Source organism: Peromyscus eremicus, chromosome 8a (genome assembly GCF_949786415.1).
Source record: "Peromyscus eremicus chromosome 8a, PerEre_H2_v1, whole genome shotgun sequence".
NCBI classification, from domain to species: Eukaryota; Metazoa; Chordata; class Mammalia; order Rodentia; family Cricetidae; genus Peromyscus; species Peromyscus eremicus.
Genome location: NC_081423.1, coordinates 92,360,180 through 92,387,765, shown reverse-complemented (window position 1 = coordinate 92,387,765; position 27,586 = coordinate 92,360,180). Strand labels below are relative to the sequence as shown.

General features: G+C 42.5%; 1 protein-coding gene across 1 annotated transcript in view; it reads right to left on the bottom strand.

The window, feature by feature from the left end:
- Positions 1-1,107: 1,107 nt before the first annotated feature.
- The window catches only part of Map2k6 (mitogen-activated protein kinase kinase 6), a 42,847-nt gene continuing 16,368 nt past the window's right edge, over positions 1,108-27,586 (bottom strand). Inside the window, exons 7-11 of the mRNA XM_059269795.1 lie at positions 24,383-24,510; positions 23,005-23,082; positions 21,524-21,663; positions 7,564-7,609; positions 1,108-1,951 (exon numbers count right to left, since the gene is read on the bottom strand). Of these exons, the coding sequence (XP_059125778.1) occupies positions 1,874-1,951; positions 7,564-7,609; positions 21,524-21,663; positions 23,005-23,082; positions 24,383-24,510 (470 nt within the window). The 3' untranslated portion in view covers positions 1,108-1,873. The remainder of the gene's footprint in view (positions 1,952-7,563; positions 7,610-21,523; positions 21,664-23,004; positions 23,083-24,382; positions 24,511-27,586) is intronic.

The following is a 27,586-nucleotide window of genomic DNA, read 5'->3' as shown; positions in this document are numbered from 1 at the left end:
GGCTTCCAGGTGCCTGTCTCCACCTCCTACCTCACCATCTCTGGGATTACAGGCCTGTGCTCAATGCCCAGCTTCTGTGGGTTCTGGGAATCTGAACACAGGTCCTTAATTGAGAGGCAAGTGCTTTACTGGCAGCCATCTCTACAGCTCTGCCAATGGATGTCCCTTACAACAGAAGCTAGAAGAGATAAGGAAGTGTCAGACACACTCTAAGCAAGCGTCCTGTGCAAGAGTCTTGAAGATGCAAATAATACAGTGAAAACTGGACTGTTTATGCTTCAAAATCTGGAGGGAAGGAAAAGAGAATTCCAAGAGGTCAGGGAAGGGGAAAAAGTATATTTTCCTTTCTTCCCTTTTTATCAACATGTTGTCTTCATATTCTAATAGTAACCTTGAATTAATACTTTGTCCCAAAGTAATGGTTCCTCACTATTTAGCAAAAGATTATCTTTTCCCTGCCACTCATAAAACTTCTTAATCCTAGAGGACCACAGAAGCTTAAACTAGAGAACCCATGGCGTCTTTAATCACAAGAAAATACCTGGTTGTTTAGTCAGTCTGCTAGAACTTGAAAGTGGAACAAGCCACTCCATAATGTCATAGAAACACCTGACATGGCCTGAGCCTATGACAGCTTGGCAGTCTGTGCCGAGGCAGTATTCCACATTATATTTTCATTTCACTGAAAGAGTGCTGCCTTTTAGCGTCTCCTATCACAGCCCTTCTAATAATAAGGCTTTTTTATGGAACATGAAAACAAACAAGCAAAGCAGGATAATTCACAAATTACAAAGGCAGGCCTTGGGGCACATCCACTGAGGAGAATCAAGAGCAGGACGCTTCACTTCTCTCTGTGAGTTTTCATATCGCATCTCATGACTGACAGGTATCCTTCTAATATAGGTGTTTCTAGAAGCCACTTAGTAGGACTTGGTTTAACAAAGGAACACACACACACACACACACACACACACACACACACACACATAAACACATACATACACAAACACATACGTACACAAATGAATACACAGAGAAAGGTAAGTAAATATAAAGAGCACACCACTTTCCATTAGTTTCATTTTTTCACTAAAACTATACCACAAATTTGAAGAGACCCATTGGTTTTTACTCTTTGAGCCATGATACAAGTGACTTCCATGTTTTCCAAAGTTGGGGGTTGGGATATGATCAAGATACTTTGACAATTCATTCAAAAGTTGCGGTGGTCACCCAGGATTGAGTTGACGTTTGGGAGCGGCAGCCATGACAGCTGCAAGCCACACTGCACAGAAAGAGCCCCTTTGTTTGAGATTTTTATAATATTCTTACAGATGCATATTAAATAACTTCCTCTGGACCACAGACATGATTGAACTTACAAAATAAAAGCCCTATAAATACTGCCAAGTCAGCCTTGCCTCTCTATCTCCCTTTCTTGCATAAAATGGAATATTTCCAACCAAGCACTGAAACATAAATATTAAAATAATAAGTGGGATACACTACAAATCTACTTTACAATTTCATCACTACTGTAGCACCTTGTTACCAGGGCCAATGCATTCATTTTGTAAAGAACACGAGAAATCTGAGAAGCTTGAGGACTCATATGACTCGTCATTAAATATTTAATCACCTTTTCAAGTCCTAAGCCTTTATCATATTTCATCCATCTAGAGAGTTCATTCTATACTAGAGATTCCATGGCCCCCTTTGGAGAGGAAAAAGAAAAAATAGGGAGAAAAAAACCCTCAAAAAGGCAGGGTTCAATGATCTCAAGATGACTTTTCCTGTTGGTGTTGTAATGAACTCACTTCACCCTGTAAACCCACCAATCCACAGTAGGGTCAACCAGTAAGTCCATGGCTTTTTAGTCCCCAAGTATCAGTTTTACAAAAGATGCCACATCTGTTGCTTTGGATTCGTGTAGGGTGAAAAATGGATGTTGCTGGGAAAGAGAAGAAAAAAAATACATGGCATTAATACTTGACATTGATAATATATAAAATTTAGCAAATGAATCTATGAGTTTAATAAATAGGTTAATATCTCTATGGAAGCAAATCGGATTTCTCATATCTTTTGTAAAATCAAGCACATATTTTTTGACATGCATATTTTAAGGTTATCTCTAATTTTGGTATATCTAGGCTTCCAATACACAGACTCTATTAATTTAAATAACATATGCAAGTATGCTACATAATTCCATCCATACAGAAATACAAAGATTGGGTAAGACCATCTCTACAGAGTCATTTTAGACAGGCGCAATAGTAAAATGATTAAAATCAGAGACAGATTCTTCCACTTCATGGGAATAAGAACAGGGTGGTGGAACAAGATATCAATGTTCTGAACAGTAAATGGGCAAGGAAGGCATTCATGCCTTTGACATTGGAAAACTAGTTTGAACTAAAACACCTAAGGCCATTTTTAAGGCCACGCCCACAGCTAAGGGCTACATTATATCAGTCTTGAAGTGTTTGATCCATTCACAGAATAACGCCAGACTACTGGTATGTTCAGAGAAAATTCAACTAAGAGATTAAAGATTGAAAAAATTAAAAAAAAGAAAAGAAAAAATGTCTTTGTATACAGCTCAGATTAAGTCAATTTAAAGAAAGAAAACTTAGACTTTGTGTAGAAAAGGTAAGGCACAATGCAAGAGCCCACATATTTCAAAGCAAATCAGATGACTAAGCCATTTTTCTGTGTGCAGAACAATCCTTGAATTGCTCAGTTGGGCTATAAGTGTCGGGCCATAGAGTCAATATAATGTCAATCTCCAGTTAAAGAGGTATACATTAGATCATGTTTGTCAGTTCTTCTAGTGGGAACAGAAACCAAGCAAACGAACTCAAAAGGACAATTCCTTCAGGTACCAATACCACACACTCTTCCACCTCACCTACCATGCCCAGGTCTCCGACGGTCTCAGGGTACTACTTTCAGTGGCTGGTTGGAATGGCTCAACCTGGGTGTTTTCTCATGCAGACATGAGATGACTCACTCTGTTGCCCTGATGAGGGGTTCAGTTTGCAACCTTCATTCTGCCTGCCAGTAGGTTTTCTAATTATATTTGTTTGAAACCTGACAGTAGAGGGCTGGATGAGTCAGCTTTGTGGGGAACTGAATGCCCACCCATGCAAATTTTAGGAAACAATGTAACGGGGGAGGAACAAAGAAATAAAACCCAAAAGAAAGTAGGTGGTCACTGTTGAGCACTGTGACTCAGAACATGGAAAGATCTCCTGTTTTGCCCATTAGGGGATATGGGTTGTGTGCTGGCTCAGAGCCTTACACCCAATGTGAAGTTCTAGATTCAAGGCCCTTCATTCTGAATTCCCCCATCTGCCAAATAGTGATATCACTTTCAATTACTGACCACTTACACGGCACACTTACCAAGGTTTTGTTTTTGTTGTTTTATTTTAACCATCATACTTATTAGCTTTCCCACATCCTCTTGACATTTGGGGCTCTTTAACATGCTTAAAAAGCTTTTTACTATCAAAACACAACATGCCAAACCTCAGATTGTCTTGATGACGGATCCAGTGCCTGTCGCCCCACCTTGACTCTGATTCTGCTGTTACCAGCTCAATACCTAGAGCTTGAGTCCATGAATGAGTTATATAATAGTACATGAAACCCTTAAGTAAAAACAAGTCCTTTAGGTATCTTTTAGTTTATCCCAGACTAAGAAAATACTTTGGGGTCCAGCAGGCAAGCCAATCAACATGGAAGGTGTGAGTAGTCTTGCGTGGGGCTTTGAAGTTAAAGAGTGTTGAGAACTCAATTCCTTCCCTAAGCAATGAATAGAGTAAGAACAGAAAGGGCAGCAACCCCAGGTGGGCAAACGGGGTCTCACAAACAATCCCCAGGCTACAGCCCCAGACTAAGTTTCCCCTAAAAAAGGCCAAGTCTTAAGAGAGAGGACTCTGTAGTATTTAGGATTCCTGTAGTGCCATGAGGAAGCAAAGAGATTCACGGACATGCTGCCAGGATCAGAGAAGCAAGCCACCATCACCAATAGGCCTCCCAAATATCCCACATATGCACCTCAACCTCCAGGATTGTGGGTTCAGTTATCCTTGTTTTACACTGTAATTCAAATCAAGAACTTCCTCAGACATTTGGAGAAGACAATCAGTTCACTGGGAAATCATCTAACCAGCCTGGTTACTATTTCTGGTGGTAAACATCTAAGGCAGGGGGAGTCAAACTACAATCCAGAGTCCAAATCTAACTCCCTGTCTGTGGTGGTTTGAATGGGAAATGTCTCCCATAAGCTCAGATGTTTAAAGACTTGGTCCCAAGATGGTGATGCTGTTGACGTAGGTTTGGGAGATATGACCTTACTGGAGGAAGTATGTCGGGAGTGGGGGGAGGGGGGCGCAGCTTTGGGGTTGCAAAGACTCATGCCATTCCCAGTTGGCGATCTCTGCTTCCTGCTTACAGTTCAAGATGTGACACTTCAGCCTCCCGCTCCAGCCACCTGGGCTCCATCATCAAGGGCTGTAACCTTCCAGAACTATCTGCCCCCACCAACCCTTCTTTCTTTAAACTGACTCAGTTATAGTGCTTTAATCACAGAAATAGAAACGTTACGAATACACTTTCTGACTTTTAAATAAAGTTCTATTGAAACATGGCAGATGTTCTTTTTGCTGTCGTATCGAATATGGCTGCTTTCAGCTTAATTCACTCATTTTAACAGCAACTGCACAGCTCAGTAACCTAAAATACTATCTAGAGACCTTTACCAAAAAAAAAAAAAAAAAAAAAAAAAAAAAAAAAAAAAAAAAAAAAAAAGAATTGGCTAATATTCGCTGTCAAAGAAAAATGCTACAAAGCAGAAGTTCAAGGAGATGTACAGATAAGATGGACCTGAGGCATGTATAGCCCTCAATCTGAATTAGGGGGAAAACTACTGGGAATACTATAACAAGTACATATCTGGGTTGGAGCTTTGATAATAATATCCCTTTATTTGGAAAAAATATCTTTTTTTTAACCCTTCCTACCTCTTTACAAATTCCTGAAATTGAAACAATAGCCTCCACCACGTGTTGCCCAGTGCTGAAGTCAGGGAGTTCCGACTCAGAGTTTCCATTTAAAAACCTCAATTCCACAGGAAAGCAGGGAATAGTTATGGTCTTAAAAGGCACGTCCATTTCCAGTACCACAATGGCTAATGCCATAAAGGGGGAGGTTGTCCACACAATCTTACATTAATAGACATGCCAAAACCCCCCTCAGTGTTTGTTAGATTGTAGCGGGAAGGTAGACATCAATACCAGATGCTGATGTATAGGAAATATTTTTTTCCTCAAATGTTTTCCGATGAAATTTTTGGTAAGAGGCCACTTAGATTAAAAGGGGGGGGGGGGGTGTTCTTCACTGTAAATAGCTGAGCTACAGAGAAAATGTTCTTATATTAACAATTAGTTACAAAGCAGACATCGGGATTTGAAGTTCCATAAGATCCCACAGGAACTGCTTCCTGTCTATCACACTTCATGTGAAATTCTTTTAGTCCAAGCACACCACAAAGGGGCAGTCAGGCCTGGGAAGGCCTCCAGTTGGTCACTTTTAAAAAATTAATAATAATCCAAGAACAAATATTCAACTTAAACATGTAGATACATCCTTAAATATCACATATCTATTTTTATAAAGCTGCTGAGTATTGAATACTGGACATTTTTATTTTAAAGGGGGATAATGGAAGCTCCAGGAGTTGGCCTGACTCCAATTCTTCCAATCAGAGAACGGTTCAGCATAAATAAACCAAAGCTAATACCCAGACCTGAAACAACACATGCCCGAGATGATCACACAGGTCATCTTTTTATAATGCTTTTTTCAATATCTTATTTTTAATTTTGTGTATACGTGTATGGGGAGGTAGAATGTTCGTGTGAGTAGAGTACTCACAGAGGCCTGAAGCTGACGTCAACTCCTCTGGAGCTGGAGTTATAGAGCCCAGCCACTTAGCTATCTCCAACCTCTCTTCTATAACTCTTACAGATATTTCCAAATGGTTCCTTCTCTGTGTCTCGGCTACCTCAATACACAATTCAAAAAGAGGTATCAGAAGGCTGCATGTCTACGATGCACCCAGCTGATCCGGATGGTGAGGCTGTAGGTAGGACAGAAGAGAGCACTTGGAGACTGCTGTTAGCAGGTCTAATAAAGGATCTCAAATTTTGCTCTTCCCTCTCTTGGGACTGGACAACATCGTAATTCTCTGGGGTGGTTACCTTTAACTATCAACTTGGCATAACCCAAAACCATCTGGGAAGAGAGTCTTAATGAGGGATTATCTACCTTGGGTTGGCCTATGGGCATGTTTGTGAGAAACTGCCTAAATTGAGTTCATTGATATGAGAAGATCCAGCTCACTGTGGGCGCCACCATTCCCTAGGCAGAGGGTCCTGACTTGTTTTAAGAGTGGTGAGGCCAAGCTAAATGCAAACCAGCAGCTAACGTGTATTGATTTCTGTCTCTGCTCTCAACTGTAAGTGGGATGGGATGACCTGCCTTGACCTGCAGCTGCTCTGGCTTCCTGGCAGTGATGGGATAGCCTAGACTTGTGAACTGAAATGAACCCTTTCTCTCTTAAGTTGCCCTTTGTTGGGGTAGTTTATCACAGTAACAGAAATGAAATGAGCATATCTCCCTCCCACTGTTAGGATTCAAACCTTGATCATTAAGATAAATCTGAGGTGGGGGTGGTAAACACAAATTCACAGATAGCCTAAATTTTACATTTATCTCTAAAATGTACTCATCGCACATTCAACATCTGTTTAGGTAGAAACACTATTACAGAGCGACAGTGCTGGGGTTTTGATTTTCATCCATGTTTTACTGATAGGACAAACAATGAATACAGAAGCAGGTGCTTTACTCTACCTCTTTCCACCAACATGAAGACCAAAAGTAAGGAGAAAGAAATTAATCTAATTCATCCAAGATCTGTTCTGAAAACTTGATAGGCCACACAGCCAGTAAGCTATCTCATTTAAGTCTCAAAACTCACATTTCCCATACATTTACAGTGGGACTCCTCCAAATGTGAAAATATAAATTTCATGGACATAAATGTTTTCCAGGTTTATCAACATGGAAAACATCACTGGGAAAGATGACACAGTCTGAGCTTGCATCAAAAAACAACAACGAAAAAAAAAAAAAAGGAACATAAGCCAGCAAGATGGCTCAGTGAGTAAAAGCACTGGCTGCCAAGCCTGACGACCTGAGTTCAATTCCCAGGACCCACATGGTGGAAGGAGAAAACTGACCTCTACATGTGCACTGTGACACATGAATACCCACAAATATATGCACATAAAATAAATAAAACATTTTTAAAGGATAAAAAACAATGAGGAAGGGCCCTTAACCCCTTCTTTAGTCCAGTTCCTGGGAATCAACCATATCTCAATGGATCAACTCTTCCTAACTAGTGATTTACTCATCATCTTAGCCATGGCTACTTCACTGTTAGTGAGTTAGTTTGGTAACACACACCAAAGTGTTCACACTCACCATAAGCTCTGGATACGTGGGCCGTTCTTTGGAATTTTTCTTCAAGCTTAAAGAAAAAAAAATAGTCACATTAAAAATTTAGAAACCATTTTTCACTGTGAGGATTTCAAGACCAGTATAAAACTGACCATAACTTTTTTTTTTTTTTTAGGCACAGAAAACAGGCTTCTTATCTCAACTTCTTCTACTGTAAATCATAAACTCTTAGAAATTATGTTTTAAGCCACTGTGGGCTTAAATGGATAAGTGTGGGTGTAGAGTGTATGTGTGTTTATTCTCCTTTAATACATCATGAACGACATTCGGTCTAACTCGTCTGATCCAGAACCATTGCATTTCCAAACCTATCTGTACTTCCCTTCAGGGTAGCTTCTTTCCCACCTCCTGGAAAAGAAACCAGCAAGTGTCTCTCCCAGACATTAATCACTGCCTTCAGCTGCATCGTCCTCCCTGCCTGTCCCCCCTTCCATATACCTGCCTGAGACAGAAACCTGTATTTAACTAAGGTAGAGCTACTTGTTCACTGTGTCTTAGTGGATTTAAAAAAAAAAAAAAAAGGAAAGTATATTCAGTCAGCAAATTAACAATTATTCTTAGAAATAGTTTGTGGTTGTGCAGTACTGTCTAGTGGTCACTCAGTTCTCTGAATACCCAGACATTTAATAACATTTGATACCAGAGGCAATCCTCATAAAACTGCAACATGAAAGAGACCAAACCCATCACCCCTGTCCTCAACCCACCCCAATTCTCTTTCCACCCCTGGCTCTAAAATGGAAAAAGAAAAGAAACAGTTTACTTGATGGTAGAGTTCCAGGCTATAGAATGGAGAAAAGGACGGCCTTGGAAACTATGATGTGCAAAACAACCTAGAGCTTTCTGTAGCCACTGGGCCATAAAATCTTACGTGAATGGAAAGAAAGTTGTCAATAAAGCTGAAGAACCACAATGTGACAGCATATTGGGCTCCTAGGATTTGTGCTGATAGATCCTTTTGAGCAAGAGAGGTCTTGTACCCGTGACATGCTCTCTGCTGCACCCACGGAAGCTAATCACCATGAGGGAAGTAAAGTACAAGACTGTGGGAGAGTGATGTCACTGGGAGAATTTAAACTATATAGTTTTAAGCAAAATGAAAAATTCTCTTTAAAAATTAAAAGGAGAGGAAGCTTTTAAACCAAAACAACTTAAAAGCAGCCTACCAGTTGATTCCAGACAATGCTGTGGGTAGAAGTCAGGGAACCTGAGACAGGGTACAGGTAGAGGTGAGGGCAGAAGTCTCAACCTGGAACTGAGGGCAGACCTAGGACCTAAGGACCTCGGGGACCAGACAACCTATGAGAGAAAGTTCATCTCAACTGGGGATAAAAATAAGAGTGCATTAGAAAGAAGAATTATCAACTGTCAGCGTGGGACTGATATGGGAATGTGTGCCTAGGTGAAATGAATGAAGTTTTAACCCACTCATGGCTTTGTATATGCCTATATCCTGAGAGTCAATGTTGGTGGTTCCCAATGGTGATGATCCTGTACCTCCACCCCAGGGGACATTTCTCAATATCTGGAGGCATTTTTGGTTGCCACAACTAGTTGGCAGGTGTTCTTGCTAGCATTTGATAGAGGCCAAGGATGTTGCTAAGCATCCTTCAATGTACAAGCCTGTCTCCCACAACAAAGACCATCCATTTAAAAATGTCCTTGGTACAGACATTAACAGGTCAAGAATCCTTGGACTGTGTGCCATTGGGTGGCCCTCTTTTTTTTTTTTTTTCAATTTCCTATTTCCTTCTCTAAAATGGAACTCAATTGGAAGAATCATCTCCAGTTGGTTCATATGCTATGTATTTATATTCTCATTATGAATACCTCCTACCTCTCTCTTCTGCCTTCCTAGAAACTAAAGGTTGTCTAAATTCTCATATTAGCAGAACTGCCCTCTGAGGACATTGCTGCCTAGCACATATAGATCCTAGATTTTTTTTTTAATTATACAGAAGCCCCAATTATCCAGCCATTGTTCAAAGCAAATTTAAACCTAGAAATTCTCCATTGGTTAAAAGATTTAACTTATTAAATCAAAAAAAGAAACACAAACACAATACTAAAACTACATTCAATATTCAAGTGGTTAAATATGAAATCTGAGGGGCCAAAAAGGTGGTTCCACTGGTAAGGGCATTTGCTGCCAAACCTGGCAACCTGAGTTTTATTCCTGGAACCCACACAGCAGGAGAGAACAGACTCCCAGAAGTTACCCTCTGACCTCCATATGTACACTATGGCAGCATACACCCTGCACACTCAAGAAAGAAGGAAGGAAGGGAGGAAGGAAGGAAGGAAGAAAGGAAGGAAGGAAGGAAGGAAGGGGAGGGAGGAAGGAAGGAAGGGGAGGGAGGAAGAAGGGGAAAAAGGAAGGAAATTTAAAAAATGTTTAAAATATATTAAACCCAAAACACTCTTATGTTCCACCCTCCCATGACTAACATTTTACTTAATAGCAGAATTAAGGGAATGATTAGCCAAGAGAAACATCTTGATCTTGAAATGTTAAAATAATGGGTTCTTGTAACAACCATGATCTCCCAGTTGGTCTAAAGGCTTTAAAAGTTCCTCTTTTTTTCTCTTCTTGTCATTGTGACACCGAAGTGAGAGCCCAGGACCCTGCCCAGACTAGGAAAGCACTCCACCACCAGGTTATTAACCCCATCCCTGAGGGTTTCAAATTTTAAGTAAAAGTGATCTTGAAGCGGGACATTTTGTTGTTGTTGTTGTTGTAACACTTAGTGAAGTCTTTTTTATTGTATTTTTTTATTTTATAATTTAATTTAATTTTACATATCAGCCACGGATTCCCCTCCTCCTGCCCCCCCCACCCTCTCCCCTCCCACCCCCCCATTCCCATCTCTTCCAGGGCAAGGACTCCCCTGGGGATTCAGCTCAACCTGGTAGATTTGGTCAAGGCAGGTCCAGTCCCCTGCTCCCAGGCTGAGCAAAGTGTCCCTGCACAGGCCCCAGGTTCCAAACAGCCAGCTCATGCACTAAAAACAGGACATTTTTTATCCTCCAGAACAGTTGGCAAAATTTTCTCTCTTGCTTTAATCTGTATTTTTCAAATTTGGGGAAAGTCACCCTAGCTGATCAGTGAGAAAGTGTTTAAGATTCCTCAAACTTCAGAGGCTGTTGCCCAACTGCCCAATAAGCTACTTCTTGACTTATGGCCCCTGGTCAGAAAGGAAAGTTCACCTCCAACTACAGAGTTGTAACGAAAAGGACTTACACAGCAGCTGGCCATGGTAATGACGCCTGTAATTCCAGCACTCAGGAGGCTTCAGCAGGATTACAGAATCAAGGCCAGCCTGGGCTACAGAGGGACTTTTAGGACAGCCTAGTGTATACAGGAAAACCCTATCTAAAGAGGGAAGGAGGGAGGGAGGGAGGGAGGGAGGGAGGGAGGGAGGGAGGGAGGGAGGAAGGGAGGAAGGGAGGAAGGGAGGAAGGGAGGAAGGGAGGGGAGAAGAGAGGGAGGGAGGGAGGGAGGGAGGGAGGGAGGGAGGGAGGGAGGGAGGGAGGGAGGAAAAAAAGGATAGAGGGAGGAAAAGACCATTCATTGAATTAGTATAACAGATTTAACCTATTCTCTCCATTTTCTTAATCAAAAACACTTCAAAAGAGGCACTAAGAATAGTAGAGATACCCAAGATACAGTTGGGGTGGAAGCAAATTTTCCATGTTTAGTAGGAAATGCTTGAAATTCAGTATAAAATAACAACCTTGAAGTTCAAAGGTACACCACTTTCTTCTTGGATTGAAGTCTGACTTTTGAATGTTCGACTGGCTTGTCATTTTCAAGTGTGCAATTAGCTAACTTCTCTAATTCCTCTTCCAAATGCCACAACACAGGCTCCTGACCATGGCTGACACTACAAAACAGATCCGCACTGTCTCGAGAATTGCTAGCTTGAAGTTTATGCTGACCAGAGGCTTTCTGCCTATTTGAACTCACCCTGATCATTTCCAAGAAGGGCTATTTGGTGCGTCCACAGAATAAAAACACAGTGTGCCTGTGAAGTCATACATTTGTCAAAAGATAAATAAATATCTACTGCCTCTTTTACTGTCCTTTTCTGAACAGACAGACTGTGCTTAATCGACTTTTCATTCTAGCCCCTGAGACAAACAGTATTGACATCTGGACGGGCCTCCACCCCACTTGGGTATGGCAATGGGCTCTTCAGCTGGGCACTGAGACTCCAAAGTAGGCCTGGGGGAAATGTAAATGTAAGCCAAACTATTGTAGCAGAGGGCAGCTTGTTTCTAGCGACTCTCTTGTATGAACATATAAGAAGAGGTTCTCGTGAAAACTGCCGAGCTGCTGGGCCAGAGAGCAGGCTCAGTACAGAAAGTACTCGCCCCATGAGCATACAGGCCTGAGTTTGATGTCCAAAACCCACATAAAAAGCTAACAGCAACAGTACACACTTCTAATTTTAGCACTGAAGAGGGAAAGGCAGGAAGATCCTTGGGCTTCATGGCCAGTTAGCCTAGCTAAATGAGATACCATGTCTCAAAAAAAAGGTGGATCATACTGAGAAATGACACCTGTGGTTGACCTCTGCCCCCCTCACATGCATACATAACATCTATATACACACAAAAACATATACAACATACATGCACAAACAACTATATGTACTCAAATACATGCACTATATACATATACATATATATACACACTATATAAATGCACACAATACAAAAACATATGGATCGTGTGTGTGTATGTGTGTGTGTGATATATATGCACCATCTGCTAAGATCCTATTTTTTTAAAATAAACTCTTATATTAAACTTTCTATAAAACTAAACTGTAAGGATTTCCTATTAGAATTCAGTATCATGCATCCAAAAACAAGGCCTATTTGATCATATGGTGGTTTGAATGAGAAATGTTCCCCATAGTCTCAAGCATTTGAATACCCGGGCCCCACTTGGTAGCACTGTTTGGAGCTGTTTAGAAGGTGTGGTCTTGCTGGAAGCATGTCACTGGAGGTTGGCTCTGAGAGCTTAATGATCTCGCCCTACTCTCTGTTCACTCTCTCTGCTTCCTACTTGAGGTTCAAGATGTCAGCCCTTGGCCTTTGCTCCAGCCCCCACACCTGCTGCTTGCTGCCATGCCTCCTTGAAATGATAGGCTTATCCCTATGAAACCATAACCTCTTTCTTCTATAAATTTCCTTGAGTGTGGTGTTTTATCACAGCAACAGAAAAGTAACTGATACAGGTCAGTGCTACCCACCTTAGGAATTATTTAAAATCTCCATGTTAAAACTGTACACTGGGGAAAAGGAGTAGCCTTCGGTCATGCTATTTTGAAATAACTACACAATGGAAGAAGTATTTCTAAGAATCATTATTGCTCTGTTCTCCTCTGAAATGCTTCAAGATGCTGACATAGACAAGAACTGTCCGATACCACAGAAAATAATCCCAAGAGTTGACTAGTGGGATTGCATGAAATTCAAGTTTCTACGCAGCCGAAGAAACAATTATCAGAGTGAAAAGACAGCCAACAGACCAGGAGAAAAGGCTCTGCCATCCACACCTCAGACAGCCAACAGACCAGGAGAAAAGGCTCTGCCATCCACACCTCAGACAAGGGTTTGCTACCTAAACTACATAATGACAAGTTTTAAACACCCCAATAAATAAATCTTCCCATCAATAAAAGGGCTAATGGACTAAATAGATAATTCTCAAAAGAAGAAACACATATGGCCAATAAATATTTGAAAACGTTTTCAACATCCTTAGCTATCCCAGAACTCCGAATTAACAGTTCTTTGAGATTCCAGCTCATCTTAAATATGATGGCTATTGCCAATAGAAGAAGAGACAGAAAAAATATACAAGCCAGAGGATGTGGGAGAGGGCTGGGAGAGGCGGAGCTCTACACGTGGCCTGGCTTTTGCACACATCAACTTACAGCAGCCGTTATTACCAGAGAAGACGCGCAGAAGTTCAAGTCGATCAAAACTCCGCATGGATGGGGAGGGGTCCCTGGAGACCTCACCCTTGGTGGAGGATCTGAGTGGTTGGTGGCCGCTTGAGGAGGGAGAGTCGCTCTCCTTTGAGGATATGCAGCACTAATTGGACTTAGGGGATTCTTAACAATCATTAAAAAAAAAAGGACAGGAAGTTGGGAGGCAGACAAGGTGGAAGCAGTTAGGGACGCTGGAGGGAGGTAGTGGTGGATGGATAGGATAAAAATACACTCTGTATGTATGTATGAAAGTTTCAAACAATAATATTACGTTTAAAAAAGAAAACAAACAAAAAATTGCTGGTGTGGGTACAGGGAAAGAGGAGCCTTTGTTCACTGCTGCTGGAAATGTAAACTTGTATAGCTACTTTGGAAATGGCTACGGAGGTTTGGTAAAAAACTAAAACTAGAATTACCACAGAACCCAGCTCTATCACCTCCACTACCCCTCTTCCGGGGCATACAGCGAAAGAGCTTTCTGTCCCACTACAAATATTTCATAACTGAGCATATTGTTGCACTATTCACAATAACTTCAAGGTCCAATAACCTAGAGGTCCATTATCCAGATGGATAGAGAAAGAAAAAGTGTCTGTGTGTGTGTGTGTATGTGTGTGTGTGTGTGTGTGTGTGTGTGTGTGTGTTGGAAATTTCTTTATCTGCAAAGAAACATACAACTGTGACATTTGCAGGAAAATAGATGGAACTAGAAATCATGTCAAGTGAAGTAAGCCACTCAGGAAAACAAAGGTCCCATTTTCTCTCATATAAAGAGTCAGGATTTTAATTTTAGAGAGAGCAGATGAATGCAAGTGTGTATGTGTGTGTGTGTGTGTGTGTGTGTGTGTGTGTGTGTGTGTGTGTGTAGGGGTTTGTGTATGTGTGCAGGTGTGATGGCTACTCAAGGTTGTCAACTTGACTGGAATTAACTAAAACCCAAGGGGCTAAGAACACTTATAAGGGATTTTTTTTTTCTTAATTCATTTGAAGTGGGAAGACCCACCTTTAATCCAGATCTTTTGAAAGTGAGAAAATACAACTTTAATCCACCTTTAATCTGGACCACACCTCTGCTGGCAGCCTACATGAAGGCCACTCGAGAAGGAAGCTTGCTATCTTCGCCTGCTTTGCTCCTACCCTTACTGGCAAATCCATTTCTTCTCCTCTGGTATAAGAGCCTACTTCTTCAGGGTTCAGGATTCAGAATATGTACATATTTATTCATAGTCTCAGTTCTGTTCCTCTAGAGAACCCTGACTAACACAATAGGGGGTTAAGTGTAGGAGGGTGTGTGTGTAGGGGTGTGGGTAGGTATATGCATATGTAGGTATGTGTGGGTGTGAGAGGGTGGGTCGTGAATCTAAAAGGTGACCATGAGAGGGGAAGAAGCGATCTTAATGGAGGAGGCAATGAGGGAATACATGACATGTAAGCAGAAGAGAGCTACTGTGGGGACAAACAGACCAACAGGGGTAAAAGAATGCAGAAGGCAGAGGGGGAAGGGAACAATAATAACAAAATACTTGTGAAAAACCTCAACAAAACCAATTCCTTTGTATGCTAACTTAAATAAAAGACTGATTGCAAAAAGGGAACAAAGAGATTAGTGTTCCTTTCATCTCGGCATTCATGAGGAGTAAGTGCCTCAGTTTCCCTTTCTTCACTCAAGGCACTATTGCTCTGACACTACTGAAGAAAAGGAAAAATAAAACCAGTAAGCACCTGGCACTCTGGCCTCAAGAGTTTTAAATGGGTGCCATGATGATGCCTGTAGCAACTGCTGGTCCACCCCAAGTCATGACTTTCTGACCTTGGTAGTTTGGAAGAAAACAGCCCCCTCAAAGGGAGTGGTGCTATCAGGAGGCATGGCCTTGTTGGAGGAAGTATGTATGTCACTGAGGGTGTAGACTTGGAGGTCTCTTTTGCTCAAGCTTCCCTCATTGTGACTCTCAGTCAACTTCCTGTTGCTTGCAAGACGTAGGACGCTCGGCTCCAGCACCATACTTGCCTGCATGCCACCATGCTCCCCGCCATAATGTTAATGGACTGAACCTCTAAAATTTAAGTAAGCCACCTCAATTAAATGTTTCCTTTCTAAGAGTTGCCATGGTCATGGTGTCTCTTAACAGTGATAAAATGCCAAGCTAAGGCACTAACATACAACAAGGAATAAGCAGCATTGATGGGCTGGAGGACAGCAGCTACTACGCTGTCTCTCTAGACACAGGCATACGGTATCCAGCAGCACGTCACCCAGTGCTGAGGATATGTGCCGTGAAAGCTCACAAACTCTTTGACAAATCCCGAAGGCAGTGAACAACACACCGCTCTTCTACGCTTGTCCCAAACACAAAGGTGGGACATAAAAACAAATATACTGATCTGGAGATTTGAGATTAAACATTTGCTACTGAGAAAAGAGGGGTCAGACAGACTCCCTGGTGGGCAGACAGATAGGGAGCAGGGTCAGGGCTAGGCAGGACACGTCATACAACAGTTGTGGACCAATCAACCAACCTATCTGTGTCTTCAAAGTGACCAACCCTAAAGTAGGAAAAGAAGACTCTTCAGGGCAGAAGATACAGAGTTTGGCTTTCCCAAGGCCGCCTTCTGCTTTGTAGAGGGTCTTTTTGTCTGTGTATCTATTACATGTGTGCTCTTAACTGCTGATTCTGTCTGCAGTGCATGAGATTTCTCCTCAGCTACCTGTTGTGCTTCAGATTTTTTCCTGCCTTTTAATTCTTTACCTGGCAGGGAAAACAAACCTGGTCAAGAACCCTAGACTAAGCCAGGCAGCGGTGGCACATGCCTTTAATCCCAGCACTTGGGAGGCAGAGCCAGGAGGATCTCTGTGAGTTCGAGGCCAGCCTGGTCTACAGAGCAAGATTCAGGACAGGTACCAAAACTACACAGAGAAACCCCGTCTCAAGGGGAAAAAAAAGACCCCTAGACTGTACCATTTCTAGCATGTATCCCTTCTGAAATCCACAGTCCCCTCTCTCTGCTTACCACAAAGATCTCAGGTCACTGGGAAAGGTCTTGAAGACCATAGCCTGACTATGCTGAATAAGTGTAGTGGTAGCACTTGAAAAGATAACGGTCTTTTCATGAAAATGTGTCGGTAGTACAGCTGTGTGATAAGAAAATAGATAAGAGTCAAGTAGAAAAGTAAGCTTTCTTTAGAGATAACCGGGGTTCTTTCCACTCTACTCATGCTCACTTCTAAACTGTCAATAGAAAAGCAAATGAAATGACACTGTGCCTGAGCACAGGATGGACTCATCCATTAATAGAAATGAAAAATAAGATTTTGTCTATAAAGGTCCACCAAGGCACTCATAATAGCTATAAAAAATGGGGGAGGGGGGTCAGTGAAATTTTCAACTAATTTTATGTTCATTCTTAGGGTGGTATCCAAGTGAACACATTGGTGGTTTATAGTGGGCACAAGCATTACTGATCTGGGAACTGTTTTGTCCTACTGTCCTAAAGTCCAACCGAGGATACATAAGGATGCTCAGGACAGCCAGACTGGCTCTCTTCTAGGGTTACCCAATCCCCATGGTGACAAAAGAGAATCACTCGTTACACAGTTGATTCCTGATGACTTGATTCCAAAATAACTGCAATACTGAAAACTTTGACAATACCCATGGGGCTGGAGAGATGGCTCAGTGGTTAAGCACACTGGCTGCTCTCACAGAAGACCTAGGTTCAGTTCCCAGGGCCCACATGGTAGCTCACAGAAGCCTTTAAGTCTAATTCTAGGGGACCTGATACCTTTTTCTGGCCTCCATGGGCTCTTGCAGGTACATGGTATACAAACATACACTCAGGCACACATGCATATGGTGATATTTTATTTGTACTAAAATGTGATTTTAATTGTATGTTAATAAATAAAGTTGCCCAGGGGTCAGAGCTATTAGAGCCATAGCAAAAGCTGGGTGTTGGTGGTGAACGCCTTTAATCCCAGCACTTGGTAGGCAGAGCTAGGTAGATCTCTGTATGTTCAAGGATACAGCCAGCATTGGAGACACATGCCTTTAATCTCAATACCAACCATAGAAGACCTGGAGGTCTGAACAGACAGGCAGTGATGAGGCAGTCATGTGGTTGGGTTTACAACCAATGAGAAGGCGGAACAGAAAGTCTATATAAAGACAAACAGACAGGAAGTAGGTCTCTTTCAGAGAGGTCTCTTGGCTGAAGAGGCTAGCTGCAGCAGGCGGGTAAGGCTCTTAGCTCTGATCTCTTGGCTTTCTTCTTTGCATTGGTTCTATGTTTTTTATTTAATAAGACGGTTGTTTACATCTACACATGCACACCCACAAAAATAAACAATAAATACATAAATAAATAAATAAAATTTTGTGGGGATTTTTTGTTTGTTTTTTGTTTTTCGAGACAGGGTTTCTCTGTGTAGCTTTGTGCCTTTCCTGGAACTCACTCTGTAGACCAGGCTGGCCTTGAACTCACAGAGATCCACCTGGCTCTACCTTCCAAGAGCTGAGATTAAAGGCATGCGCCACCACCGCCCGGCAATTTTGTGGTTTTTAAAAAGAAGATCTGTCCTTTGACAACTTCAAGACTGACATGATATAAATTTTATCACTATTTTATTATTTTTAATGACCTCCATAAGTGAGACAAACTGGCACATCGTATACAAATGAAATAACACAGCCTTAACAGGGTTGCCAGGCTTTCAAAAGCTACAGGAAAGCCACAACATGTCAATAGCCCAAAATATGTAGATGAATAAACTACAGTATCTGGGGCTAAAATTCAGAGAATAAGAGAAAGAAAAGGAGTTCTCAGAGGAACAGCCATGAGACTCTTGAGTGTCAGGGGTAGAAGGTGGGAACAATGTGGTCACTATAGAAAGAGCAAGAACACAGGTACCTGGACTCGCTGCACATATACACATACATTAAAATTACAACACATTCATCTCTCAAGGTTTTTGGGTGTTTGGTTGGTTGGTTGGTTTTGGTACACTGGGGATAGAACCCGGAGCCTCACACAAGCTAGGTAATTGCTCTACTTACTTTGGCCCCAACATCATTTTTATAAATATTTGTAAAAGTTTTAATGCTTTGATTCTTTGGGGGAAAAAAATCAAGCTAAATGAGAGGGGGAAAAAACAGTTTGATACAGACGAGTAACTGAACAACGTGACCAGTTGCACATGAGAAGCATTCAGGAACGCACAGCAGCAGAAGGCATGTTCACAGAACTGACATCTAAGCTGGGGTTCTCACCAGATGCTGAGAGATGACATCAGAACCATGCTGTGGTGGTTTGTAAAATAATGTCCCTCACCCCTACTAGGCCCATAAAGAGTAGCACTATTAGAAGGTGTGGCCTGGTTGGAGTGGGTGTGGCTTTCTTGGAGGAGGTGTGTCACCAGGGGGTGGGCTTTGAGGCATTAGATGCTCAAGCTAGGCCCAATACAGCATTCTCTTCCTGCTGCCTTCAGATCCAGATATAGAACTCGCAGCTCCTTCTCCAGCACCATGTCTGCCTGCGTGCCATCATACTTCCCGACATGATGATAATGGACTGAACCTCTGAACTGTAAGCCAGCCCCAACTAAATGTTTTCCTTTATAAGAGCTGCTGTGGTCATGGCATCTCTTCACAGCAACAGAAACCCTAACTCAGACACATGCTAAGGGTGCAAACACTTGAAAAATACTGATGCTGAGGGCAGAGCTCAGGGGTCAGCACCGTGGAAAATGCTAACAGAGACTGACCAGTGAATGAAAAAGGAGGGCAGAGAACTACATTAAACCATGGATCCACAACAGGAGACCCGGCATTCTAGAATTTTTTACACCTGCCTTGTTCTTCCCAAAGCTTCACAAAATACCCAGAATCCTTGGAGAAGGGGCCCAGGCAGAAGAAGAGCAACAGAAGAGAAGCTTGAAGACACTGCCTTATACAGGATCGCCTCCCGGGAGCACTCTCCTGAGAAGTCTTGGAGTCAACTATGCAACATGACTCATGGCTTTTCCTATGTGACCTTTAAACACTTGAGGATAAGGGGGAAAAAGTGAAACAAAATAAAAACAAAAGCCATCAAGTTTTTTGAATCTAAAAGGCAGAAATCATGACCCAGTTTCAAGCTGGCAGATGCATCACCTCACCCACACAATCACTCAAGGAAAACAGGATGCACTTCAGGAGACCAGAGAAGGGAGGATGCATTTTTATTAAAGACACCCAACAACATTGTCCTAGAGCCCAGTACTCCAGCTCTCTCTGGTCTTTCAGCCAAAATGAAAACTTGGAATAAACCGCCATGGTAGCCTTGTAAAACATTAGGGGAGAGCACCAGGAGCCAGAAGGGGTGAGCACCCAGAAACAGCCTAAAGGGCCATAAGCAACCAAGAGTTACCCCGGCTCATCATGTTTTCCAGTAAGAGCTGTATTTGCAACACCACTTCCAAAGAAGCACGGCTGTAACAAAGCCCAGGGAGTGTTGCTTCAGCATCCCTGGACCTCAGGGAGCCTTCCCAGGGCAACTGTGGTTGAGACTGCTCCCTCCAAGAGGCACAGTTGGGACCACAGCCAGCTCTGACCCACCACGCACTCCCTCCTAGTTCCCATCTGCTTTCACAGAACTGCCATCTAAACTAACCGGGTTCCACTTTGTGCTGTACTCTTGACATCTCCTCCCCACCGCAGCCGCGGCTGCTGCTCCCTTCCTGCTCTGTTAAGCATCATGGCCATCGTACAGACAGACATCATGAGAGTCCCTGGGAAATACTATGTCCTCTTTTACTCTCCTAGACTATGCCAGTAACTCCTCTCTTTGTGCTCCAGCTTTCTTTGAATTTGCCTCCGAAGCCCCAACAGTACCTACTATACCTGTATGGGCAAATCCATCCACAGTCAACATGGGTTCTGCACAAGGCAAAGCTCTGCAGGACTTGTACACATCCAAGAAACATTCTCGAAGCCCCACAATCTCCTCAGCACAAATAAATCTTCGCATCCATCCCCCACCCCTAGCCTTCCACCAGGCCTTACTGCATTTGTCTGGAATCAATATTAAATTGCTCCCAGGTCTGTCCCAGTTTCGTTGTTGTTGCTGGAATAAAATACCCCCGACAGAAGACAACTTAAGAGAGAAAAGGTTTCTTTGAGCTCACAACTCCACGTTATAATCCAGCATAGCAGGAAGTTGGGGCAGTGGAAATTGAAAACAACTTGTCACATCACAGTCACAGTCAAGAGCAGGGAGAAATGAATGCACCCATGTTTCTAGTCCACAGCTTCTCTTCTCCCTTGTATGGTCCAGGACCCAAACCCAGCGAATGATACCATCCACTTCTAGGCTCTTCCCACATCCATTAACATAATCAAAACAATCCCCTCACAGATGTCCCACAGGCCAACCTGTTCTAAACAATCCCTCCCTGAGACTCTAGATTGTGCAAAGGTGACAGCTAAAATTAACGGGCCACCACAAGGTTTTGGAGAGGTTTTTCCTGCTTTGGTGATACAAATACAGTACAGTCCTTCTAATGGGCATACCTTTCCTTCCTTACTCACCTTAGTGGGAAAATGCCTCTCATGGCCTCTGCTCAGGATTTATATCCTACGCACACACATATACACCACACACACACACACACACACACACACACAAAGCCATCTTAATTTATATCCTCCAAATATCCTATGCATATCTCCACCCCTGGTCTTGCCAATGCAATCATAATGCTATCAAATAAGTATTGGCTTAACTGAGTTCCCTACTAGACCTGGAATTGGGGTGGGGGTAGGGGCAAGGACTATGTCCTGCAGCATGGAGGTCAGACTCCATGGATGCTTCTGAAATGAGTCTATGGGATGGCTCAGACCCCATGGAGGATAGTCATAGGTCTGTGGGATGGAGGGTCCTCTTACCACTGTGAGGTAAAGTCAACAAACTCTGCGGAGAACTTGTCTGCTGGGAGCTGTGGCGACGGCTCTTCTACCACTTGCTTTAGCTGCTGGAAGGGAGTTCCCCAAGAATCATAGGGAAACCGAAGGATGGCCAGCTCAATCTAAAAGGAGGGAAACAGGGGGGAGGCAACCATTAAGAAGGGCTCTTAGGAAGCAGCTGGGTTTCTTTTTAGGAGGACTCGAGGTGAGGCTCGAGTATAATTAGGGGAAGAAAAATAAACTAATAACCCATTCTCACGAAATCTCGGTGCTATTTTTTTGTTTAATATTATCTCACCAGTGACAGCTATTTAGACCTACCTAAATAAACGGGTCCCTTGATAATACCCAGAATGCTATTTAATAGAAACTTATCAGCCAAGAGCATTAAAGTTCAAGACAGGAAACAACCAGTTTTTCAAATATCTGGCCAGGAAGGAATTTTTAAGACTTTGGCAGCACTGTGCCTCTGCTGCCACCTACAGGTCCTTTCGTGAAATGGAAAATTAAAAAAAAAAAAGTTACCCAGGACCGAATAACTGATCTTTTTTTGGACTTGAGTAAAGGCCACTCTGCTGTGACAGAATCACATGTTTTCTGGGCAGGGACATGGAATAACTCACTGGATATAATCAGCTGCTGGTCCTGGGCAGGAGCCAGGACCACAGTGGATAATTCCAGACCTCAGAGACTCTGAAAACGTACACAGAGAGTACAGATAAGGCACTGACTGTGCGGCCGTAGGACCAGGCTCGGGAAAGTACACCATCTGTTATTGTGTTCTTAGGAGAGATCTGATTTCAACATCCAAAACTTCCACCGCGAAAATGTTCAGCGCAGAGCTTGGGATGACGTTACCCAGTTGTGAGCACTTGCATAGCACTCATGAATCCAAGAGTTCAATCCCCAACATGGTATCAAACTAAGCATGGTGGTGCATGCATGTAATCCCAGCACTTTGCAAGTGAAGGGTGGAGGATCAGAAGTTAAAGGTCATGCTGGACTACAGATAGATTTTGGAGCCAGCCTGGGCTACATAAGACCTGGTCTCAAAAAATTAAAATCAAATACATAGCTTAGTGCATTTGGCCTATCAGGGCCCCTGCACATTAGCATTCTTTTTGTAACTTAAGTTTCTTGTCTTGATTATAATCACTTAATTTAAACTATAAGAACTCTATTAACCCCATGTCTATCAGAAAGATAGTCTATAAGAATACACGAGTTACTGTAGGTCATATGACTAGTAAGAGACAGGAAAATCTGGACTGCCAGATCTCATTATAGGGTTTCCACTGAACCACACTGCAAATAATCAGCCCGGGAAAACAACCTGCCATTTCAGACAGGAAGTGGTGCCCAAGTGTGGTGTCTCAAGGGCATTTGCTTCTGGGTCCCCAAAGACTATTCCATCCAGTTTCATGCTCAAAACCTCATAGCCCACAATGATGATCATAGGTTACCATGGTGATGCCCAGACTCCAAATGTCAGACTTCACACTGTACCCCTTCTGGTTGAGCTCCGGGTTTATTCGTTCAGGCTGGAAAGGAGACAGAGAGCTAAGAAATGGAAACATAATTGCCATGCTATGTGTAGCTCAATAAAGACCCAGATGGAGACAGCACCAGATGCCAAATGAGTTATTTGACTCTGTTAATGTGCCTCCCAGTCCAAAAGACTGGGTAATCACAAGCTATGAAATGTCTCCACAGGGCTTCCCTTCTTTATATATTTGTCTTTTCTTAGAGGCAGCAATAAATCCAGATCCCTCATAACAAATTTTAATTGCCTTAACAAGAACAAGGGTACATGGTCAAAATCTCTATCTATTGAAATCATCATTTGTAAAAACACCAACAGCTCAAAACTTACAAGAAAAAAAAAAATCTGCAGAAGTTCCCAGCTACTGTCTGACCATCTAATGTTAAGAGACCTTAGGGACTTTCACTCAAATATGGACAAGAAGTTTTCAGACCCAAACACAAGTCCATTTCAAAAATGAATGTGTTCCTCCGCTTGAACGAATCTCAAGGTCTTGCTAGTGAGCAGTGAGCATGCACGTGCCCTGAGGTGTTCTGTGATGACAACTGCCTTGTGTGGGGAATTTAAGTTATCCATAGTCTTCCAACCACGATCAAGCTAATACTCACATGCAAGTCAGTGTCTAAAACTGTACAGCAGTGCGCACTACTTATACGTATTTTCAAATATGTCCCTTCGACTTAATTCTGAATTTGCATGTTTGTGTCATCCAAAAATGCACATGTTAAAACCTTATCCCACCTGTGACCATGACGGGAAGTTGTAGAAGTTGTATCTTTCTAAGATGACTGTGGATTGGGGGTAGGTTCCCGTGGATAAGGTTAGTACTGTCATAATAGAAGCCTTAAACAGATTCCCCTGCTCCTTCCATCACGTGAGGACCCAAGGAGACACAAGGAGCCAGAGAAGCAGGCTCCAACCACATCCTGAACTTTCTAGGGTCTTCATCTTGGACTTTGCAGAGTGAAAAACTCTTAAAAAACTATCTGTTTTCTGTAAGGCATCTAATTTTTGGTATTTTGTTATAATAACTTCAAAGGCTAAAGACAATATATGGAGCAAGTAACTAATGGTTTCTGACACAAGACCTTTAAGAAAATAATGCAATGCAGAATATTGATTGAATCGGAGATTTATTTCAATTTTTCCCTCACAGCCATCCATTTCTTATTTTCTGGCCTAGTTTTGCAAGCAGGTACATTTCTCGGTGCACACATGCACGCACGCACACGCACACGCGCACACACACACACACACACACACACACACACACACACCCTTCTGGGTGCAGTACTTACAGCCATGTATGGTTTGCAACCCGCATCGATCGTTTTAGCAACAGAGTCCACCAGGTAGCCACTGATTCCAAAGTCACACATCTTCACTTGGCCCAGAGTGTTAATGAGCACGTTAGAAGGCTTGACATCTGAAAGAAAGAGCAACAATTCACTTCTCCACCACTAGAGGGCTCTTGTCTTACACTTGTCTTACACTTCCATGTTTGCCAAGCTGCCTAACACAAATGTCACCATCAATCCTGACTCACAGCTACATACAGCTTGCTCCTTCCCACTTGGTTTTTAATCCTTCATATTTCGTCTGTGTCTTTCAGAGTTATGAAACACCAAACACTGTCTCCTCTGCTTATATTTCATTGCCTCCACACACATAGTAAGAACTTAAAAATGATTACCAAACCAAATGTCCCCTGCAAAGTCATCTATCAGAGCTAGGGAGATAGCTCAGCAGGTAAAAGCACTCATCATGCAAGCATGGGGACCTGAGTTCAACTACTCAGCAGCCGTTTAAAAAGCCTGGTGCATTCATTATACGTGTGTCTGTAATCCCAGCGTCCTTGTCGGGAGAAGGGAGACACAGACACGAGACTCCCCAGAAGTGTGGGCCAGCTAGCCTGATGTACACAGCAGTGAACAAGATGCTGTCTCAAATGAGACAGAAGACAAGGACCAACATCTGAGGTTGCCCTTTGCTCTCTATAAGTGAGCTGTGGCCTGAGAGTACCCACATTCACACACATACAACACACACATTGTATACACACAGACACACAGAAAATAAAGTGCTCTGTTGAATAGTGTGAGAGTAAGAGGTTGAAGAATGAAAAAGAAGAGAGTAAAATGTTCAAGTATGGTCACAACAAACCATTTGGACTGAAATCTCTATAAGAAATTCCTCAGAGGCCACCTTAGTGTAGAATGTTATAAACCCAGGCATGTCCAAACATGGGCAGAAGGGGTGATAAATGAACCACTGAGGTTAGGAAGGCATAACCCACCCACTGACATGCCCCAATAGATGAACGATTGCTCTCTCTAGGTGGTAGAACTGGAAAGTACAATTAACTTCTGCCCTCCGTGACACTTTGCACAAAGGTCATAGAATACAAAGACTAGGCTTATTCTAAACTTAGCCCTTCAGTTGGGTATGGTGGCACAGGCCTATAATCCCACGACTTTAGAGAAAGGGCAGGGGTCGGGGAGGGGATCCTTTAGCTACACAGCAAGTCTGAGACCATCCTGGGCTACAGGAAACCTTGTCTCATAAAAAAAAATAAAATAAAAAATTCTCACTATCATTTTTCTCTTAAACTGGATGACATACCAAATACCATTTTATTACTTCCATAGCTTTGTATACATTCTAGTTTAAAAAACTGAATATTTCAATATTTTGAAAAGAAAGTTCGAACGACTTCCGCACCTACAGATACTCTGAATGCTCGCTCCTATTTGTAGACCCCCTTCCTTCTTATAGTCCACTCTTCTGTTTTTCCAGCTTTACTGCTGCCAGTTAACACTAGTGACAGCAGGTATACCATGCGTGACATTTTACATCATAGCCAAGCTCACAGAGGTTGAAAATTACCCCAAGCACAGTCCTTAGTGCCCATATTAGAACCTTCCAACAATAACCAGTTCCTTGTTTTTCTTATACAACTTACATATACGGTACTTTCCTATTTCCGGGCTGTTTTATTGAGGTTTTTCTAGTTATCTCTTTATTGAGAATCCCTATATAGAATTTTTTTAAATCTATTTATTTTTAAGTATGTCTCTCCCAGTGTGCAAGTGCAGTGCCCTCAGAAGGCACAAGAGGGTGTTGGACTCCCTAGGACTGGACTTACAGATGGTTGTGAGCCACCACGTGGGTGCTGGGAATTGCAAGAACAGTCAGTGTTCTTAAGCACTGAGACATCTCTCTAGGTCAGTAGAATTTTTTAAAGAATACATTTTCCTAGATAACTCTTAGTTCTTCTTCATGTTATTAAAAACATCTATACTGAAAGTGACTTTACAGGCTGGAGGGATGTCTCAATGGTTAGAGAGCTTGCTGCTCTTCTAGTGGACCTAAGTTCAGATCACAGGCCCTATATATCAGGCAGTTCACGACAGCATGTAACTCTAGCTCCAGGGGGTTCAATGCCCTCTTCTGGCCTCTGTGGGCTCTGCACTAATGTGGCAGAGACCACACACATATGTAAGCACACATATACACCTAAGTAAAAACAAAACTTTAAATAATATTTTATGAGACGAATGGATAGAAAAGAATGGGTAGATAAATTAGATGAGCGGACAGATGAAGAAATAAGAGACACAGCCAGGGAGAATGCTCAGCACCTAAAAGCATACACTGTGCAAGCGTGAAGGACCTGAGTTCAAATCCCTAGAACCCACATTAAAAGCTAGGCGTGGTCATGCACACCAGTGACCTAGTTCTGTGAGGAGACAGGAGGATCACTGGGGTTGGCTAGCTCCTTCAATGAGAGACCCTGCCTCAAAGAAATAATACAGCGTGTGACAGAGCAAGAACCTGACATTTTTCTCTGGCCTCTATGTACATGCATGGGTAAACACATACACACACACACACACACACACACACACACACACACACACACACACCTGTGCAAAAATAAGATCTAACAGGAAAAGAGGAAGGCCGGAAAGAGATTTCCCCCCACTTCCGGTAGCCTGGAAAGGCTCTGCTTTGTTCTGGAGATTTCCACACTACACTTGCACAGACACATCTGAGGATCTTGTTAAGATGCAGTTCTGATTCATCCTGTGACTATGCTTCTGTAACTACCTCCTGCTACAGGATGCATAATACAAGCTGCATTTTTTTCCCCCTTCGGTCCTTTCAAATTTTCAATGATGCATCCATAGCTCTCTTTGGTGAATTTCTATTCAATTTAGGTATAATACAAAATTCACTTGTTTTTATATTTTCAAAAAATGGCCAAGGCCTACAGCCTGAATCTTAAAGGTCTTCTAAGAGCCCATGTGCTACATACACGCTTAGTCCTTAGTTTAGCCATATGGGAGATGTTGAAACCCAAGGTGGGGCTTGGAGGGATGTTTTAGATCACTGGGGACTGCCCTTGAAGGGAATTATAGGATGCTGATCTCATTGTCTCCCTTTTATCCCTGGTCAAAAGGTGAATGAGGTTCCTCTGCAACATGGTCCCACCATCTTGA